The sequence below is a fragment of the Mangifera indica genome, chromosome 19 (genome assembly GCF_011075055.1).
Source record: "Mangifera indica cultivar Alphonso chromosome 19, CATAS_Mindica_2.1, whole genome shotgun sequence".
Classification (NCBI taxonomy): domain Eukaryota; kingdom Viridiplantae; phylum Streptophyta; class Magnoliopsida; order Sapindales; family Anacardiaceae; genus Mangifera; species Mangifera indica.
In genome coordinates, this window is record NC_058155.1 from 7,004,594 (window position 1) to 7,026,437 (window position 21,844).

Here is a 21,844-nt window from a genome sequence, read left to right on the forward strand (position 1 = left end):
TTTTGAAAAGGAATGTTAGACATGCATAGGGAAGGTTGCATTCTCGTGCACGCTTGTACACTTAGTCATAAGGAATGATGCTTGTAAGGTTAAGTCATGCACAACAAAGGAAGAAGGAACGCCTGTGCACAACTGTACATAGTGTGAAGACCATGAATGTTCGTTAGGGGTTAAGTCATGCATAGAAAAAAGAGCTCATAACTATTCCTTCTATAACACACAATTGTACATTGAAGAAAAGTTTAAAAGGATGAGAAGTAATGAGTTTAAGTGTTCAAGATTTAGTCCTAAATGATAGTACGAAATTAAAAGGTACACAGTAGTTTCGAACATGTCGAGAAAAATATTATAAGTATGGCACGAGATACAAGTTAGGTGAAAGTTATTACGAGCCTAAGTTGAGTTAGTGGCTTAAGATGCATGCATGCTAGTTATGACTTTAGTCATAAGGCTCATTATGAGGGGACACTTGTGAGATTTTCTCCTTACATTGCCCGCAGTCAGGCCCAATAATTTACAATATGATATAATAATTACAATAGGGTACATTTGCTCTGTAGTAAAGCCTAGTTCAATTAAAATAATCAAATGGTGTAGGTTAAGGGACTGCATAATTAGCTTACACAGTCAAGGTGTTGAATCCTTATCTTAACCTAGTTCGATTGGCATAGTTATCTTGTTTCAGTATTGGAAATGTTTTCACTCGAACAAGTAATAAAATAAAGGGTCATTCCATATGAGGATTTGGAAAGATCCTAGATGATTGAGTGGGACTATAATGTTTCCCAAGAAAGTAATATAAGACTTTAAAGCTTCTCAAGTAAAACTTTAAGTGGATTATGTCAAGGGTATTATGGGAATTAAGAAAAAGTTTAAGTATAGTCTGATGCATACTGAATGATTCTCACTCACTTCCTTACTTTTCATGTTTTACAAGTCCAGATAATTGAGATGGTTGCGATGCTAGAAGAAGTTAGTAGGCATAGAGATAACATAAGGCCATTTCAATCTTTTTGTCAGCTTATGTATTTGAATTTCAGTTAGTTATTCCATTTGAGTTTTTGTATGGATATTTATGTTTTTTTTTTTCCGCTACATCATTTGAGTTTTTGCTTATCCTGTTACCAACCAAGGTCAAAATATTGCTAGGTGTGTTAAGTTCTATAGGGCAATAACCACGATTGTTGGCCTAGAATGTTGACTAAAGGGACCATGATGTGGTGTTTGGTGCTCTAAAGTATTTTTTGTTCTTCCCTATTGGGGCTATCTAATGGAGGCCAAAAGTTTCAACATGCTAAATTATTGATGCAAAATTTTGTCACCAATTGAAGTACACAATTTCAAACTTTGCGTAAGATAAGTTATCTGAAAATGATTAGATTTGAATAGACTATAATTTGTCAACCGTTGTGTAACAATAATGTCAACTACTCTAATTTGGTTTGGCCTGATGGTTGAAATGCTTACATCCATAGTGTAGCTCTTAGCTAATATGTATTCAATACTATAAATACAACTTTTGGAGTTAAATCTAATATCTCTTTGATAGTTTCACAATTATCATACCTTTTCTCTAAGGTAATCCTTTATATATATATATATATAAAATTACTGAGGAGAAATTATATTCAAATTATGATAATCCAAAATTTCTTTTCCTATAAAATTATGATAAATTTTTTCTTATTTTAATTTTATTAAATGTGAATATTAATGGCATGAAAAATATCTCAATTAAAAAGGTAGAGATATTTTCTCGTTGTTGTCACTAATATACAATGAAAGAATATCTATAAAAAATTCTAGATAAATCCCTTATTCGGTGGATGTCTTCTAATTGTCTTGAACTGGAAAGTTTACTTGTTTTTGTTATTAGATATCGAATAAGAGATGACTAAGATTAGAGTTGGACCTTAACCAACTTGGCTTAAGCTCAAAAGGCAACTTTCCTTGGTTTAGCTTAATTTGAATTCATTTAATTCAAATCTGAACTGAATTTGAGTTAGGAGTTTGACTCTTTTTGAAACTGAGTCAAATTTGAGTTAGAAAACATTTGGCTCGTGATTTGAGTAGATAATTTGATTTGGTTCGAATTTAGCTTATGACTCGATTCGAATTATATTAAATAACTGTTAAATGATTTTATTTTATCAATGAGTCACGAATATGAATCATGTACCTAAGCCACATATCTAAATCATGGATTCGAATTATAAATTAGAATTAAACTCAAACCGAATTATTTTTATTTGAACTGCATTTAATATTGGTTTGATAAATTTAAGTCAAATTTGAATCAAATTATTTTTTCATTTAAATCAAACTTAAACAAATGGGTGTTTAGATTCAATTCATTACGTATCCACCCCAAACTAAGATGATACCTAGTCATTGGTTAAAGTCTAGTTGCTGGTCTTGATGACTTAAACCCATAAAAGATGTGAGCATCGTATGGAAATTTTGCAAACCGGAAAATATCCGTTGCCAGTTGTAGTAGTATCAACTTAAACTCATAACTAAAAGGTAAGTGGTGAGACACACTCTCCCAAAGTGAGAGTGGGGCTGAACAATAACAATATACATCCCTAACCTTTGAAACTTAAGAACATCATAAGTTCGCAACCCGATCTCAGATTTAAGCATACAATATATTGATAGAAAGCTCTTTCAATGGGGATTCCAACGACACCAAAAGAGATAATGAATATGCTGGATATCAAAAGTTATGAACCATTACCAGTTTTAGATTTTCATAAAATTTTATCATAGCGAATTCGTAAACATATGACACGTAGACACGGAAACAATCTAAGCATGCTTTGATACTAATCTAGGATAATATCCCAAATATAACGATAAAAAAAATGACATCATAAATATCTCACATCTAGTTCTCCAAGATTGATGGAGTGGCTCACAATGCCCCTTGAATCTTTAATAATCTTACAGTGTAAATCTAACATATAATTGACTAGATTTTGCATTATTCACAACACAATTTCTTTTTCAATCTTTAAACAATAAAATTATGTGTATAAATAATAATATGTTATCATATAAATAATTAATTTTAAATAAAAATAAAAAGAAACATTCAATCATAAGATAATATATCATTATTTGTATATAAATTTGATCGTATAATAATACTCATTGTTGGAGACTAAAGTCCATATCTAATAAATACAGTATAAATGAGTGGTATATAAGTATAGTAGATTGAACTTTAACACAAGTCAATTGATTTTATATAATATGAGTTTCAATTTTCACACTTACAGACTCATTGTTTTCTGACATGATATTAGAGCATAAGCCAATGGTGCGCTTAACAATTTAAAGTGTTTCTGGATATAAGTGACAACGCAACGGTTCAAAAAAGGATTCAACCAAACAACGAGCCTAATACTTATAGTGGTTGTACTTGAAGAAAGGTGTTAAAAACTAAAATTTCATATTTAATAAATACAATATAAATGAATGGTATATAAGTGTGAGAGATTAAACTTTAACATAAACTAATTGATTTTATGTGATATAAATTTTTCTCTTTACAAATGTTCCGACACTTGTCTCCGAAGCTAACAAGAGTGTCAAAGAGTGATAGGTATGTGAGCACTGTATTCTCATAAAATCATCATTATGTCTCTCCATCTTAGTGGGGAATTATTCGTGGGGATGGAAAATTAATGGTTGGAAAACTACTTCCTACTATTGAGCATATATGTAGCTTTCTCAAGTACCTGCCACCCACTTAGTGAATGCACTCAGATGACTGCCCAACAACTGCCCATTAGAAGAAAATGAAACCTGGATAGAAGCATTACTGAAGGCCCTTCACTGTAATAAGAGTGAAGGTAAAAACTGAAATCAGCTTTTCATTCCTGAAAATAAAATTTGAATTGATTTTCCTACTTACAAAGTTTCTTAGCTTTCCAGGGCCAGACGTACCAAGCTACTGTCCCTACTTAGAAAATATGGAAATATATACATGTATAATGAAACGAATAATAAAAAATATATTTGTACAAAAAAAATCATAAAAAAACTATCATTTTCTTCATAATTAATTGTTGCTGATACATTTTTCTTGGTTCCTTTTTCTCCTTCTTCTATAACCTGAGCTCAGAGAAAGAAGAGATAAAAGGGATCTATGAAAAATATGGTCAAAAATCCATAATAAAATCCAACCACAACTATCGAATTGATTGTCTTCATGCATAAGTCTTATACAAGACTATCTATGAAAATGAAAGGTCCGGAATTAATCGGGTGGACAATATCATATGAAATGAAATATGTAAGGATTGGTGGAGATCAATCTCAATTTCAACAATGAAAATGAAGGCTGAGATTTGTCATTGTCACTGTCTTGGTGCAGTAAGTCAATTTTGTCCCAATAATGAAATTGGGTTAGGAACCTTTTTTCTTGAGAAAGTGATGCTACAATTTTCTTGGGAAAGTGATGCTTTCAATTTAACCACTAACACTGCATTATTTGCATATCCATTTCTCGCTTAACTTTTCATATTTTTGCTTTTTTTTTTTTTTTTAACAAATTTATTAAAGCATGCAACTTTTAACATATGTCAGTTGGCCCACCATCCTCTCTCTTTGTTTTGGTAAAGTTTGGGGCGAAAACGAACGTAGAAAGAGGACAAAGTAGAAGTTATTCTTCTACAAATAAGCCACAGCTATTTGTTCTGTTTCTTCTTATTATAGTGAAATGACATGTGGGCACTGATCTACTAGCACTCCCTCCTCAACGCTTGGCAACACCTTCTTCTTTCTCGACCCCACTTATCAATTATTGGGAAAAACAATCAAGAGGCTAAAGCACTATTTCCCGCCCAAAGTTTGTGGAAATGACACTTTTTCACTCTTAAGTTTGAAAATTAAATTTTTTGGCCATCAACTAGTTCTATTAGTTAACTTTAATTGTAAAAGAGGGAAAAAGTTATTTACCACGAACCAAATCAAATATTTAAACTATTTAAAAAAATTCAAATGCTTTAATAACTTTTTACTGTTGTTGTCGTCGTATCAATTTGTGTCATTAAAAATAATAATTACAACCAATCACACTAATAAGAGTTACACTTTTACATATTATTAAAAAAATCCATATAATGACTAGTTTGAATTGAACAGGTATTATTGTTTACTAGCTTTTGACAAGAAGTACGCAGATTAGTAGGAGCACAATATTCAACTACTAGAACTGTTACTATAAACGAATCTTCCAATTCAAAAATACTTTTAGGTATAAGAAAAAAAAACTTTCGTCCTAATTTAATCGTATGGGCTACTTATCTTTTTAACACACCAAATGGTCAATTTTCAACGATAACAAAAGTACTTTAAATAGTTAAAAGGGAGTTATCCTATCTCGTATTCAAGGTTTTGCATTAAGTACAATGTAAAGGTGTTCAAGCTAACTAATCCCTTGTCGCCTATGACTATCCACCCATAATGCATTGAACCATTCCTTGGAGGAAGATAATCTATCTCTCATAGTCAAAGAGTTGGAGAATCTTGTGTACACTTCCATCTCCTTCACCTATATTGTCACCACTAGTATATGGTGCTCCTTCAACTCTACCACCTTCACATTTATCCTGCAACTTTAATTAGAATAGTTCGATCACTTTTGTAGTACCATAGTCATCATTCTCTATTAAACTCGTCTTGTTTATTATTTTATCAAAGTTTAAGTAAAAAATAATAATTTGATCTTGTTCAGATAGAGGTATCACATGGGGGGTATGTATACAACTAATCACTACTCTTAACATAATTAAAAAAAATCTAAATTCCTAATCACATAATTAAAATTGAGTTTAGATATTCTAGATTATCACTAAACCAAGACTTAACCGGGCAAAAACCAGAGACTTCTATAAATCGGAGAATGGTTTTGTGACAGTTGCCACTTGCATGTTGTTTTCAGAAAACTGTTTGGTTGGAAAGTCTAACTTAGCCATTAACAACAGGCCAAAAGACTAATTCTCACCAAGATTTAGTGTATCCTCATAACTCCTTTTCATTAAATTTTAAAAGTTTAAATACTCCCTTATCAATAGTTTAAATTAACAAAATCAGTTAATTATAAAAATAAAATCATAATTTAATTAATAATATTAAAAAATATAAAAATTTATATCGATTTTATTTAGAATCGATGAATCTTAATTTAAGATCTGAAACTTGTAACGCTTTCATCTACACCAAACAATGCCTTTGTTTGGACGAAATCATCTTGATTTTAGATCAACGAAATTGTCTTTGTTGATCTTTGGGCAAGTAGACGTTTGAACGAATCGATATTGAAAATGAGTGCTAAGAGTAGTATCAGAGAAAGAGAGTCTGAAAGGAGGGAGAGAGAGCACTGGAGAAACTGTTGTTCATTTTGGAAAATTGATCCTGAAAAATTGAAACACTAGGAGAGGAAATATAACTTTTCAAAATTTAATTTTGAGGAGCAATTATTAGTTTTCTAAATTAAAGAAAAAAATGATATAAATTTTTATATTTTTTAATATTGTTAGTTAAATAACGATTTTACTTTTATAATTAACTAATTCTACTAATTTTAATTATTGATGAATGACTATTTAAATTTTTGAAATTTAGTAAACATGAGTTTGTGAATGCACTAAACCTTGAGTGCTAATAAATTTTTGAACCTTAACAATGTCATTAATCTATTATTTTTATTGCTTTCATGGACTATAATTATTTATAAATATCTTCTCAAAGTGGAACTATTACTCCACCCAAAAAAAAATATATCTATTAGGATTGAATTTAAATAAGGTAAACTTAAAAAAATATAATATTTATTAATTTATATCAATAAAATTTTATATATATATATATATATATATATATATATATATATATATATATATATATATTATTATATAATTAAATAAATTTAAATTAAAAATAAAATTAATTAATAAATCTTACAATAATAGGAGAATTTATTAATTTTAATAAAAAATATTTTTGTATATTATAATTATTATTTAATTAATTTTTTTAATAATTACGACCCTTTTGTCTAGACTCAAGATCCAGCCTAAAAGGCCATGGACCTAGCCGGCTGCCATAGTAGGGGGCCATGGAATTTCCAACGCTTCGGATCTCAAATATTATTGGGATTAATTTTCAAGCCTCTTGATTTTAAAATATTCCATAAACATCCATCTTTTGTCTTTATCGTTGACTTTTGTATCATTAAATTGTGAAACCACTAAACCTGGAACGTAGATCCTAGAAACCAAAACTGGGAATGGTTTTGTATCCTGGCTGGAAACGAAATCTGGGAATGGTTTTGTATCCTGGCTGGAAACAAAATCTGGGAATGGTTTTGTAACCAAGATGGAAACAAAATCTGGGAACGCTTGTGGTTTTCAGAAACTGTTTAGTTGAAAAGTCTAATTAAAACAATAAGAATCGCATCAATATATGGTGTTTGGTTTGAGTAATATTTGATTACTAAAATAGAAAGATTACCTTAAAGATAAATTATTTAAAAGATTATTGGGTATAAATGATTACTATATTTGATAAAATTTGATAGGTATAAATAATTATTGTGTTTGGTTAAAGGTAATAAAAGATTACTAGTAAATTATTTTACTTAAATACCCTTAAATATAATTATTTTTAAATATTTTTATATTATTTTTCATATTAATTAAAAATAAATTTATTTTTATCTCAAAAAATTAATAAATAATAATTTTTCTATAATAAACTCAAGAGTACCCCAGTAATCTTTAAATACCTAAGGTGAAGGTGGTAATCAGATTACTACCTATATTACCTGCCACGCCAGTATTGGTAATAGAAGAGTACTGTAATATTTTATTACTGACAAATCAAACAAGGAAATAAAAAATAGATTACCAAGGTAATCTTAAAAACTCTTAACCAAATGCACTCTAAATGTAAGTCTGTATCTGCATTCATAGGGTATAAGTATCCCCTCAAAGTAGAACCATTACCCACCAAGAGCGAAGACTACCAAACCTTATAATAGTTGCCCAAAATTTAATCTTTCAATTCTGTGTCTTGTTGTCAATTTACAAGTATAAGAAGAGATGGCATGCACATCTGGTCAGGTCATGCGCTGCAAAGGTGCATTGTTTTGATCTTTTTAGTTTATTGAAGTTCATGAAATTATACTTCATTTTCTTTTTCATTTTCCTCAGTAACTGAAGAGTTTTATATTCTTTTACGTAGCTGCTGTGGCGTGGGAAGCTGGGAAACCATTGACGATTGAAGCAGTTGAAGTGGCACCTCCTCAAGCAAATGAAGTTCGTTTGAAGATACCCAACACTTCATTGTGTCACACTGATGTTTATTTCTAGGAAGCCAAGGTAATGCTTCGCAATTTCATAAACTAGAGCATTTTATAGTGACTTATACAAATTAACTGAATTCATCAAAACGTATTTTTTTCCCCTTTTTCAGGGGCAGAACCCTTTATTTCCTAGAATCTATGGCCATGAGGCTGGAGGGTATGTGAACTTGGTACATTTTGTCGCCCTTTAAAATATCTCAATGTATATTTTGCGTATATTAAAATGATTTTGTATGTGTTTAATGGTGAATAGGATTGTGGAGAGCGTTGGTGAGGGGGTGACTGATCTCAAACCAGGGGATCATGTGCTTCCTGTGTTCACTGGTGAATGCAAACATTGTGCTCACTGTAAGTCTGAAGAGAGCAACATGTGTAATCTTCTGAGAATCAACACTGATAGGGGTATTATGCTTAATAATGGAAAATCAAGATTCTCCATCAATGGCAAACCAATTTACCTTTTTGTTGGCACATCAACCTTTAGTGAGGACACTGTAGCCCATGTTGGTTGTCTTGCCAAGATCAACCCCTTGGCTCCCCTTGACAAAGTTTGTGCTCTCAGCTGCGGAATTTCAACAGGTATTGAGACATCAAACAATGGATTTAATGATTCCTGTAAAAGAAAAATCATGGTTAAAGATATCTTTTTCTGTTATGAATTGATGATAATTTGATGTTTGTTGTTGATTTTAGGGCCTTGGTGCCACTCTTAATGTTGCAAAACCTCCAAAAGGTTCTACGGTTGCCATATTCGGATTAGGTGCTGTTGACCTTGCCGTGAGTATCTTTATCTATCTGTCATACCAAAATGTTGTGAATATTTCTTTTTCACATCCATTCTTTTCTAATGACCATGTGAATGTTATGTTGGTTCCATGTGATTAGGCTGCTGAAGGAGCCGAATTGCTGGGGCTTCTTGGATCATTGGTGTCGATTTGAATTCAAATAGATTTGAAGAAGGTAAACTATCTATTTTCTTGTTAGTGTTATCATACTTCCATTGAGTATAACTATAATAAGGATGTAATCTATTAGTGAATAGTGATAAAATCTCTGTTTGCAATAGTTCTGAGATTTTACTTTGCTTTTTCACCAAAGAAGTTTAGAGTGACTGAATTTGTAACCCCGAAAGACCACAAGAAGCAGGTTCAAGAAGTTTGTCTCTGGACTCTTTTTCCCCATTTTTTGTACTAGTATTCACTGATGATAATATTTCTGATCTTATATCTGATAATGTTATTAACAATCAGCTTACACATTGCTAAATTAATAGGTGATTGCTGAGATAACCGACGGAGGAGTCGACCAAAGCATTGAATGTACAGGAAATATTGATGCCATGATTTCTGCATTTGAATGTGTCCATGATGTAAGTCCATCAAATTCATGTTAAACAGAATTTAGCGTCAACAATTAGTCTAAATATGTTCTATTTAGAATGCTAATGGGCCATAAAATTTAACTGTCAGGGTTGGGGAGTAGCTGTTCTTGTGGGGGTACCTCATAAAGATGCTGTGTTCAAGACTCACCCTATGAATCTACTGAATGAAAGAACACTCAAGGGCACATTCTTTGGAAACTACAAGCCCCGTTCTGACCTTCTTCCATCTGTAGTTGAAAAATACATGAAAAAGGTAAGCTAAGCTAAGTAATGTAAAACCCACCAGTTTTAAAGTGATTTTCAAACTGGGAAACTTTTTATTCCAAACTAAATCATGCATAGGCACCCATTGATTTCCTGCAAAATTCTGCAGGAGCTTGAGCTAGAAAAGTTCATTACACATTCAGTTCCATTCTCAGAGATCAACAAGGCATTTGAGTACATGCTTAAAGGTGAAAGCCTTCGATGCATCATCCGCATGGAAGAGTAGAACTTGATTGACAAAGCGGAGCAGAGTGTTGTGAATTTGCACATGAATAAAAATCGTCTCTATTTTGATATTTATATGGATTCATTCTGATAAAAAGGTTGATGTTGCTGTCTAGTGCATCCAGTCGCCTGTTAATTTGAGTTTGTCAACGTATTCAGTTGCTCATCCCTGGTAGTATTTTATTAATATAAAATCTTTTGTGATCTGAAATATTGTATTTTGAGTGCGGGAACCAATTTTGATCATTTTATTTTACTCATTATAGGCTCAGAATTTTAGTCAAATTTATAAATGCTGGCGATTTACCAAACCAAGAAATTAGTAAGAGAAATTGTGATTATCCCACTTTTAACTTTTAATAATAAAATCACTCATTTTTTTATAAAAACCCACTTCGTATCAGGGTTCGTCTAACATAATCCAGGAAACCCCTAAAATGAACAAAAAAAAAAAAAAAAGGAAACCCCTAAAATGAGAGAGCGAGCTCTAATTTCATCAATGACATGAAATCCTCAAAATTACGCATCAAGAACAATATACATTATGAATTTTGGTTTACAGGCATGTTAATGGCGTATTATGGCAGGGCTAATTTTGCTAATATAACCATGTCTAATATCTTAACATCCAGTGTGTCATCTACTTTAACAATTCCATCTGTACCGTCCACACCAATTAATTTCCCAGTGGCACCACGCAGTGCACCACCCATGATCTTGATCTTGTCGTTTTTCCTCGGCACAACTATTTCTATTTCTGTGGGAAGGGCTGATATTGTATCACCATTACCACTTGACCCAAGCACCACTCTACAAGATCCGTCCTGGAACATAAACAAAACCTCCGGAGTTTAGTTAAACAAAACAAACATATACAACACAAAACCCATCAAACCCATGCATGCTTCTGATATATGAGAAAAACGGTCGAGCTAATCCTTTAAAGTGATAAACTATGCTTTTAGTGAACCCATTATTGCAGATTCAAATAACAAAACTGAAAGCCAGATTCCCTGAAACTAAACCACCAAAATCCATTTTCGAGGTAATTCATAAAAATGAAGTTAATAATAAGGAGGAAAACCTCAAACTGCCTAAGCATGCATCTCTGGATTGATGAGAAATAGTGTGTAGACCGAAGCTAAGTTACAAGCAAAATTTTAAACCAAAAGAGTTATTGGAATACATACCGGAAGCACTTCTCGTATAACTCCCATGCCAGAATCCTCCCCCAACTTACGTACATTAACCAAGATGTCTGGCATTAACCACGGTCCTTCATTGTCTGATCCTGCAATTTAGTTAAAACGTTTAAGACCCTCAAATCAACTAATAACAAGACATCAAACATTTACTATGTGCATGGAGTGTTAAAAAGTGGACTTAAGGCTTTGTCTAGCAAATGATGCATCTAGAATCAAATGCTAATATTTGATTTATAGGAAACTAAATAGCTTCTTAGCAAGCTTCGAGAACTGAGCACATTAAATTAAGGACCTCATCAATTTCTTTTGAAATGATGCACCTTTAAATCCATTTACTTGGTAACCCAATAGTAAATGGTTGAGATAACATATTTGCTGAGCTTGATTTAATTCTAAAGGAATGGGTACAAGAAGAATCAAATGACTACCCAAAAAAAGGAAAGAAAGAAAAAGGATCATTTTTACCCCCATCTGAACTTAATGTGCAATTCTAGCATGCAGACTGTTTTGGCTGGCATACCAAGATTTGCAAGTTAATACAAAACTCACATACAGCAGATGCAAATAGAAATCTAATCCTTCATATCACACTAGTTTATACTTGCAAAGGGAGGAAACCAATGATCGTACCTATAACAGGAGACATAGCATCCGGACCACCAGTTCCTGGGGTCATTGGCTGCCCTCCAGGAGTTCCAGGAAGATAGAAGGCTGAGTTTGGCGTCATAGGCTGCCCACCTGGAGTTGATGGCAGGTAAGGACTTGGAGCATTGGCTGCAACAAGTACTTAAACTTTAATTACATGTACACTAAGAACAAACATAAATTACTGAAACAAAATAAAAATTAGCATAATGATAAAAACAAAATAACCATAAGCAGAACTGTTATCTCTTGGTGTTCCAGCTTCACTATAGTTGCCACCCGGAGTATTGGCCCAGCCTGAGCCAGGTGTAGGTGCTTCATAAGGACGTGAAGGTGGACTTCCTGGCTGGAAGAAAAAAGCAGTGATTTTAATTCATAAACAAAGAACAACGATATCTTTATCTTCTGCCTTGGGCAAAGTAATAAAAGATCTCCAACCTGATACTGTGGACTGGTTCCCCAGGAAGCAGGGTTTCCCTCCTCCCAAATATCCCTGTTTGTTATCATGACAATTCCAAGGATAATTAGACAAAAAATTACATAAAAGAAATAGGAATAGAATTTTTCAAATTTTATTTTGACTATAAGAGTAGTTTTATTACAATGTTTCATGGTTTAATAAGGATAGACTATCTTATGCGGTTCACTATTATGGAATAAGATCTAGATCTTTCTCCCCTTTGGATTGTCCTTTTGTTTTATTTTTGTAAATATCTGTGCTATTATTATTCTATCTCCTGTTTTTCTACTTCTTGATTATCTATCGGTCAAATTCTTCCCCCTCCAATTTGGTATCAGAAGATCTACTTCTAAATTTCTTCTAATTTTTGCTCAAATCAAAGCCCTAGATTTCCCCAACATTAGAACCCTAAATTTTCACAAATCACACAGAAAATTCAGAAAACCCCAAACAAGTAGTAACAGAGCTGAGAAACTGTCAAAACAGCCAATCTCAGCGATGCTACATGTTACAGTTCATTGGAAGTATTCATGGTAACGTCACTACTGTTCACAATACTAATTCCAATACTGTTCAATTTCCAAGTTACCACTCATCGAACAAGTGTGTTTGATCCACTACTTTTAATATTGAAATAACTTTTAGTCCCTTACATGCCATCCAAAAAGTGTCACTGCTATACAAAAACTCCAAATCAATGTAAACGATTTCCATAGTAATTTTCAAAACAGCCTTAGATGTCTTACAATTTGCTATAATCCCAAGTGCAAGGTATGGGACTTGGATCCCACATCAAAAAGTACGGGCTTTTGGTGTGGGGTTTATATGACTTTAAATTCTTCAATTTCAACAGTTAACTTTTAAGGTGTAGTTTTCATAAGGTTCGTATCATTTAGTATCAAAACTAATATCACATCTTTCAATTGCAATTGTGCAGTGCAAGTGGTATGTCAACGCATGGGTGCAGACACCGGAACTGTGAAGGGCGATGGTATGTTACATTTCCAAAAGCAAAGTATGAGACTTAGATCTCATATCGGAAAATATGCGCTTCCGGTGTGGGCAAGAAGCTAGTGCAGAACCAACTCGCATGAGTGCCAACATTGTGACTAGAGAGTATAATGGTATGTTACAATCTCAAGAACAAAGTTTGAGACTTGGATTTCACATAAAAAAAGTATACGCTTCTGGTGTGAAGTTTATATGAAAATTTCAATAAATAACTTTTAGGGTGTGGTTCTTCCTAGGTACGTATCACAATTCTGAAGGATGAAAAACTTGTTGAGTAATGAGCCAAAGAGTGAAGGAAACATCTTTGAGCCTATCTAGGTAACTCCAATGGAACTTGAAAAGGTTGCTGAGGAAGTTGCAAGTCGAGAAGAATATCTTGAGATGAAACATGAGCAAAGCAACTTCAAGCCTCTTGTGAATTCATTGTGGATTTTTCCATAGTCTATAGATCTTATATAAGTTTTTTGTTACATAAACATTGTTGTCTTAGCCCCATGCTGCTATGTAGAATAATCTCGATACTATGAATCAGCTATGGTGTTATTTTATTTGTTGGAAACATCCACTAGGTTCTTTTCTTTTCAGCTCTTTTAAGAAAGGGGTTGATGCAGGGGAAATAGGATTAGATTTTAGGAGTGGTAATTTTTAGTATTATTTCAATAATGCTCTCATTCAATGTTTCATTGTTTAAATAGGATTAGACTATTTCATATGAAATTTTTTCTATATTGTTGTTGTTTTCCAATTCTACTAGTCTAACTTCTCCCTGTTCCTCTATATTTCTTTATCTATTTTTTAATTCTTGATTATCTCTCTGTCTTATTCGTCTATCTCCTCCATTCTCCCCCACTATGACTTACACTGCCTGAAAAATTTTAAGTGCTATAAATAACTCAATAGAATTCACATACGATTTAAATACAATGAATATATAGGTATGGAACATGTTAACAATTCACATATCTTTAAAGTTACTTTGCACACAAAATTCTTGAATAAGCTTATGATTGGGTTATGTGATTGTTTACTTTTTCTCTCCCTTCAAAAACACCTAATTATATGTTACCACATCAAGTTGTACAAATTTGTTTATACATATAGTATTATTCAAAATTCTTCTTCAGTAAAAGTGACAAATCCTTTCAACTCCAGATGCATTTTCTGGTAGTATATTATATTGTAAATTGTGTTACAACATGGTGACATGCCGGTGACTTGGAATTATCAGATAATGGAGAACCATTCAGATACCAGAAACCACACAGAATATCTCTAAATTTTGAGCGAGAAAATTTTAATTCAATTTAACATTGTATTCAACATGTAAAATCCTTAAAACATAGATAAAAGGGAAGGCAGAAATTGGTCAGATTTTAAGGCAATACCTTGGTGGACTCATTGGTGTATAAGGATTCCATGCCCGGTCACGCATTGGTGTCCTCATGCCATCATGAATTGGTGTTGCTGCAAGATAAATTAATGAAATAATTAAAGAAAATTTTACAGAAAAACGAAAGATCAAGAAGATTTAGAAGATAATACCTGCAGCATCTCTCATTGGAGTATTGTATGGATGCAGTGGAGTTCGCGAAGGATGCATTGGAGTTTCACTTCCCATAACATAACGAGGAGCATCACTGGCAAAGCACAATCAGACATAGAATCAGACTGAGAAAATTACAACAATGTAAAACAGCATGAGACATAACTCTACATACCGGTACGGTGTTGAAACAACCACATTGTCAGAGATATAACTCCGATCAACTGCAAATAATAAGTTGTTAATTGTCCATACAGAGAAGCAGGAAAAAGAAATGAGATCATTTAGCAGAAACTTGCCTGTAACAATCTTCATTTGTGACTCCAACTCAACACGAACTGATTGTCCCTTAATTTCCACAACCCGACCACGGTAGCCCTTGAAAGGACCTTGGCGAATTTTTACCGTAGTTCCAATAAGAGGATCATGCCCTCCTCTTCCACCTCTATGCCTTCCTCCATCTGAAACATTCAAGCAGAAGGTGAAAAACTATTTCCACAGTTCTTCGGCCACAAGGTATCAACTTAGAAAAAAAAAGTCCACTGATGATATAATTAGTTAAACAAGCAAGTTATTAGCGTCAAGAACGATACAATCATTTTGATGGCCTCCTCTAGGAAACCTCCTTGGAGACTGGGGCACACGAGGTGGAGGTCTATGATTATTAAATCTAAAGGCATCAACCTGAAAGATTTTGAAACTCAAGTGAGCTAAAAATTGCCTATAAAATAGTAACCAAGACAATACTTTCAACATTCATAGTAAGAGCATAAAAGGCTTACATTTCTATCACCATTGCCACGTGATCCACCCACAATAGTACAAGAACTGGCTTTAGCACATATAAAGCCAGCATGTTCAAGATGATGTCGATCATAGATGAACAGAACTCCTCTAAATATGTGTTCTACAGGACCTTGCTTGCCCTAACAAGGTGAAATGGGGAAACATGTTAACTACATGCTCTACAGTAATACTAATACAAATCAAATGAGACAAGAATCCTACTTTGCATGGACCCTCAAGAATCCTAACAACATCTTTCACTGAGACAGTATTCTTATTCTTATCTTGCACGTTAGATTTCTTTTCAATCTTGTATTTTATTTCTCTCAATTTAACAAGAGCAACCTCTGGTCTATCAGGAACTCCCTTCAAAACCTGGAATAAATATAACATGCTTAGAAAGTTCAAAAGAGAGTCGCCAACTAGCTTTTAAGTATAATCACTGACCTGAAACGCTTCACTTTCCACACGTATGATAACACCGAAGCTATTGTTACTGCACCAAGATAAAATAAGCGCATTAAACACAGATGGAAAAGAAAAAAAACAAACATTTGATTCATCAACAAGCAAGAGCATACTCCAATAGCACAAGGTCATGAAGCTCAAAGTCCCCAATTTTCGTTACACCAGTAGTAACCTCAGAGCTCTCCACAACATCATCGGCAAATACACGGATCTGAAGAGAACAGATATATTATTATTATTATTCATTAAATACATCCATTTAAACAGTTATCCCTGAAGAAATGAGTTTGCCTCTCACATGTTCCTTGGTGGTATCAGACACAATTATCAGAACATGCTGTTCAACCTTTACAACCATGCCAGTAGCACCTTCCTGCGTCCCCGAGACAACTTTTACATGATTCCCAGGTTCAAAATACTTGCATAGTTCTTTTTGATTGAGAGCAAGAGTTTTCTGCACAAACCCAGCCAAAAAATAATCAATCAATGTCCAATATGAAGAAAATTATTTGCCCACATATAGTAGACAACTAATTTTGAAATATAACCAGAAAATCATATACTGGGCATCTAACAAGTTCTTACAGGAAGTCCTCTCATTTCTGGTCTGATATGCACATTTTCTTCATCAACCTTCTCAACCCATCCTTTCAAATTTTTTAGATCTCCCTTGATGACAATAACTGCATCACCCTTCATAAAATGCCCTTTTTTTCTGTTTGCAAATAAAGTTGAAAGACTAGCTATATCACTTTCTCCATTCTCTCCAGGTGTTTGAAATTTTTCAAGTTCATCAAAAGTTGGTTTTATGTTCGCTGCACTAATGGATTTTGTTGACATTGTTTTGTACAAAAATCCATCTTTGAACAGCATGCCACCAATATTCTCAAAATAATCACCAGTGATTGGATCTCGTCTACGCTCTACGCGTATATGCAATTCCCTAGAAAAAAGCAGAAAACAACGGGCTCAATAAGTAACAAATTATGCTACAAAACATTTGAAAGTTGATGATTAGAAGGGACACAATTAATAATACCTAGCTTCATCAACATTCATAAAACGTGGAGGAGGGACAAATGCCTTTTTCTTTGGAGCATCTCTACCTTCCTGTGCCCAAAATAAGCTTGTCATTATAACCAGCATAAACCAACAACTATTGCCAGAAAATTCCAGATAAACCAAATAAAATGAAGATCAATGATACCTAGAATATATACGTAAACATTATGAGAATTTTTTTTATTTTCCCTTCTTTGTTTTTTTTAAAGAAACTATGAACATTGTATTAAGTTAGTAGAAGGTGAAAAGATACCATTATTGACCATGTTCCCACTAAGAATAGAAAAACAACCAGATGGGCAAAATTCACTGTCATACCTAAGGCCATTATGGGACAAAATTCTGATTTTGTTGATTCACTCATATGCAAGAAGGACCCAGATCGGGTACAATACCAATAAAATGGAAACAGTGCAAAATAGGTAACAAATTTCATACCAACTTATTTGCAAGAGCTTGCAAATCTATTCTTGGAATTAATTTCACTGTTACTCGCTGTCGAACATTGTCCACATCAACAACCTATAAAGCACAAAATTCAAAGATTAGAGAAATCTAATTGAGCAAGAATGTCACAAGGACTATAGGGTACTTATCATACTTTGGCAAGGTCTCCCTTGTAACTTCCAAGCTTCATTCTGACCCAAGTATCCCTAGAAAGATCAATTGCTTTGCTTTCAACTGAAAGAACATCAGTCATTTCTCTTATAGGAACGAGCATTACTTTCTGGGAATATATATTTCGCAGACCTTTGCATGCCTGATGCAGAAGCCAATCAACAATAGATCAAACATCAATAACATCACACCTTTAAACCAAAACAAGCCCACAAGCACCAAAGCCATACCTCCTTCACATGGGCTTCTTTATCTGCTTCAACATATATGTAGTTTTTCAGGTGATCAAGTGCAATAGCAGACCTAATTTGCAGCTCAGCTCCTTTATCTATAAACTTTTGCATTAGACAGACAGCAGCCTCTCGTTCACGGCCAATCTAACATAAATTAACACAGTTAAATGAACATATACATGATATATGTCCCCAACCCAAACCTTCGACATTAATAAGAAAAAAATTACAGAAATGAAACATTCATATACTTAAACCTCAACAGAATTATAATCATACCGCACATTTAACCATCCAAAGCTTTGGATCCCTAACAGATGGCAAAAGTGCTTGCTGCTCCACATCTGTGGTTTCCTCGTCATATTCCGTATGGCTTGACCTCGCATATCTTGCCTGAATTCTTCTCTCAAGATCTTCAACATCTTCTGCCTCATCCTCCCGAGGCAGCAGTGGACGACGATGAATCCCTCGACCATCAACATCATCAGGTAGGTCAGCTCCACCATCAACTATGAAGTCTGCATTTTCCATGATAAATAAATCAGAAATTTCAGAAAAAAGCAGGAATAAGCAGATTGAAAACTAGAATCAACAGAAAAGTCAAACTTCAGCAGATGCATAAGATAAGCAAAACTATAATTATTAATGTCTAGTAGTGAGACAAACAAAATTGCTTTAAGTGAGTGAAATAGACACGTCTTCTAATTTCATTTTCAAAATATAAAAAACTAATGGAGTACTTACACAGCTGCCATCTACAAAATCAAAATGGAACCAAACAGCAGAAATGTCAGAACCATAAAAGTACTTATCAATGATTCTAGTGAAAACTTTCAACAAGAAATGAAAGCAGGTAAACATCAAGAAAACACATGCAAAAGGGCATTAGGCATCGTGAACAATTTCAAGGACCAAATAGCTTCTTAATGATAAAAGAATCTGCAGATATAGAATCAAGAGTCCAAGCTATGGCTACCATGGTAGTCAAACCGTATATCAAAAATCTAATTTTCCGTATCACATATCGTAGGATACATCTTTTAAAAAAATAATAATAAAAATTATAATTGACACATCATCATTTCGAAAAATATAATAAATACCTCTAAAAATTTAAAATTTTTCATATATACCTTTGCTACATCATCATTTTCTCTAAAAAGAGGTATTAATCAATATCGGTAATATGTATTATATCATAATATACGTATCGTATTGTACGATACATCCACTATACATATTAATTCGATACATCTTATGATACATAACGTTTTCCAACTATATTATATCGTATCATAATATACATATCGTGTATTGTGGAATACTAATAAACATGATGACTACAACAACATGCAGCTATAATCAATAATCAATACAAAACTTAAGCAAATTAACATAAATATCAAGGCTAATGAAAAATAAACAAGTCAATTGTAGTTGTAAGGGGACAAACCCTAAGAAAAACATTCAAATTAGAAATCCACCACTTTACAAGTAAATGAGGATTCCCCCATTCAAATTGTAAGTCAAATGATAGAGCTTAAACCCTGTCTATACAAACAAATCTTTCTCTAATTCTACACAACATTTAGGGGTACGTTCGAGCTAAGCTTAAGCTCGGGCTAATTCAAGTTCAGCTCAACTTGAAAGAGTAGAGCTCAAGCTTGACGAACTCCTCTCAAACTAGCTAGATCTCGACTTGACTTAAAGGTATCAAGCTCAAGTTCAACTATAATACTAAGTCGAGCTTTAGTTTGGTTAAAGTACCAAGTCAAGTCATTTCAACATATATTGATCAAAACGACATTGTTTTGGCTCATTCAAATTGAAATCTTTCAGCCTCACAATCTTAGCAAGTCAAATACCCCTAAGCTCGAACTTGACAATACAAAACCCCTTAGACTTGAGCTCGGCTTAAGCTTAATCGAGCCAATGCTCAAGCTTGCTAAATTGAGTTAGTTTCAAGTTCGATCGAGCTCTAACTGACAATCAAGCTCAAGCCAGCTCAGCGTGAATACACTCTTAGTGACATTACACTACTTGGCACAAAGATTCTATACGGCATTATAAGGAAAATTTCTACAGCTTCTTAGCAAATTATCAGTCACCCAATGGAATCCCCATATTCCAACCAATCTATCCATATCACTAATTCACAAAAAAAAAAAAAAAAAAAAAGAATCACTTAAGAATCTCTTAATCTGAAAAAAAAAAAAATTAAACATTACTGCCTGTACGTAATGACAGTTATCAAACCATAACCTCCTAAATTCTAATTTTTTTTTTTTTTTTAACAAGCAGGAACATCGTTCACAATTGCAGAACAAAACCACAAACATCAACATCCACTCAACACACCTTCTTCAGCGCAATTTTATCCCATTTACAACAAATTGTCATTTATAAATACTCTTTAAAGCATAGCCTTTATCCTAATCAATAAAGAATAATTAAAAAATGCTCTATCTTCGTTTCATTTCTACTTACTACTCCATCATGAAGTTTCCCATAATCAATTCTCATCACTTAACCCTACTTCAACACAAAATTCACAAACCAATCCATTTCCGCGCAATTTTTCACTATCTCTAACCTAATTTCAATCACTAAACCTTCTCTCCACTAAATTTCAAATGCCATAGACCAAAAAACCCAAATTTAACCAGAAAAAGAACACATCCAAATTTTCCCGCACCAAATTCAATTCAGTCAAATTCAAGAACACATACCGTCCTCTCCTTCTTCTTCCTCCTCGTCTTCGTCACTATCAACTTGAGCCTCCAGATCGAAAAACTCCGACCCAGTCCGTCTCTTGGCCTTAGGCTTTCTCCCACCGACGTAATCTTCATCATCATCGTCATAATCTTCCTCGTCCTCGTCCTCCTCAGCCACGTCATCAATGAATTCAGATCTCCTGCGTTTCTTATTGGAACGATCGTCTTCCTCCTCTTCGTCTTCCAAGTCGTCCAAGGCCTGCTCGTCATCATACTCGTCATCCACATCGTCTTCGTCTTCCTCTCTTCGACGAGGCATGGGTGATAAATTTGGCGAGTAAGTAGAGTTGATTATGGAGGATTATGTGAAATGAAGAAGAAAGGAAAAAACCCTACGGTGGTTGTAAATTTTAAGAGGGTTAGTATTTTTGGCTCTAACAGACAATTTTGTTAACTTAATTTTAATTTAAAAATAAAATAAAATCTTTAGGTTGAAGAAAGGATATGGGCTTTAGGTCTTCCGTTCCTCCTACTTTCTTCTATATATATATATATATATATATATATATATATATATATATATATATATATATATATAAAATCATAACACTTCTATTGAAGAAAAACAATATTCAAATTTGACAAGATTAAGATCGTTTGATTCAAATTTAAATGAGAAGGAATATTGTATGCATTAGTAATATCTCAGTTAAGAAGGTTATTAATATCTCATTTTTGTATGAGCATTTAGGGCATACGTTTTGTCTAAGATTTTGGATTGATTCATTTTCTGACAAGGGCATATTTTGAGAGCCTTCTTTTGCCTTGCAAAATAGCCGGTAGGAGTTATCTAGT

The 21,844-nt window shown here is 33.4% G+C and overlaps 1 protein-coding gene and 1 pseudogene across 5 annotated transcripts; one reads left to right on the top strand and one right to left on the bottom strand.

Moving 5' to 3' along the window:
* Positions 1–8,096: 8,096 nt before the first annotated feature.
* On the top strand, positions 8,097–10,451 carry LOC123203385 (annotated as a pseudogene).
* A 284-nt stretch (positions 10,452–10,735) lies between these two features.
* On the bottom strand, positions 10,736–21,521 carry LOC123203384 (putative transcription elongation factor SPT5 homolog 1). 5 transcript variants are annotated; one of them, XM_044619737.1, is made up of 22 exons: positions 21,005–21,518; positions 18,555–18,793; positions 18,273–18,419; positions 18,026–18,184; positions 17,863–17,946; positions 17,402–17,472; positions 16,948–17,305; positions 16,661–16,816; positions 16,476–16,573; positions 16,342–16,390; positions 16,117–16,269; positions 15,891–16,034; positions 15,702–15,792; positions 15,408–15,569; positions 15,284–15,332; positions 15,108–15,202; positions 14,951–15,029; positions 12,533–12,587; positions 12,335–12,440; positions 12,080–12,223; positions 11,435–11,535; positions 10,736–11,068 (listed from the first exon to the last, which is right to left on the bottom strand). In XM_044619737.1, the coding sequence occupies exons 1-22, from the start codon at positions 21,306–21,308 to the stop codon at positions 10,823–10,825; spliced, it is 3,090 nt and encodes a 1,029-aa protein (XP_044475672.1). In that variant the 5' UTR covers positions 21,309–21,518; the 3' UTR covers positions 10,736–10,822. The 5 variants fall into 5 exon arrangements, 3 of the variants coding, with proteins under 3 accessions (XP_044475672.1, XP_044475671.1, XP_044475670.1); XM_044619736.1 differs by having other exon boundaries at positions 12,323–12,440; positions 21,005–21,517; XR_006499293.1 differs by having other exon boundaries at positions 12,335–12,436; positions 21,005–21,521.
* Between the last annotated feature and the right edge of the window lie 323 nt (positions 21,522–21,844).

Excerpts from the sequence above, each read along its gene's own strand:
- LOC123203384 (XM_044619735.1), bottom strand. The coding sequence starts at position 21,308 with ATGCCTCGTCGAAGAGAGGAAGACGAAGACGATGTGGATGACGAGTAT. Across the intron at positions 17,473-17,862 it reads AAGCTCTTGCAAATAAGTTG|GAAGGTAGAGATGCTCCAAA; the intron begins GTATGAAATTTG and ends TTTTGGGCACAG. Across the intron at positions 12,224-12,322 it reads AGATAACAGTTCTGCTTATG|CCAATGCTCCAAGTCCTTAC; the intron begins GTTATTTTGTTT and ends TACTTGTTGCAG.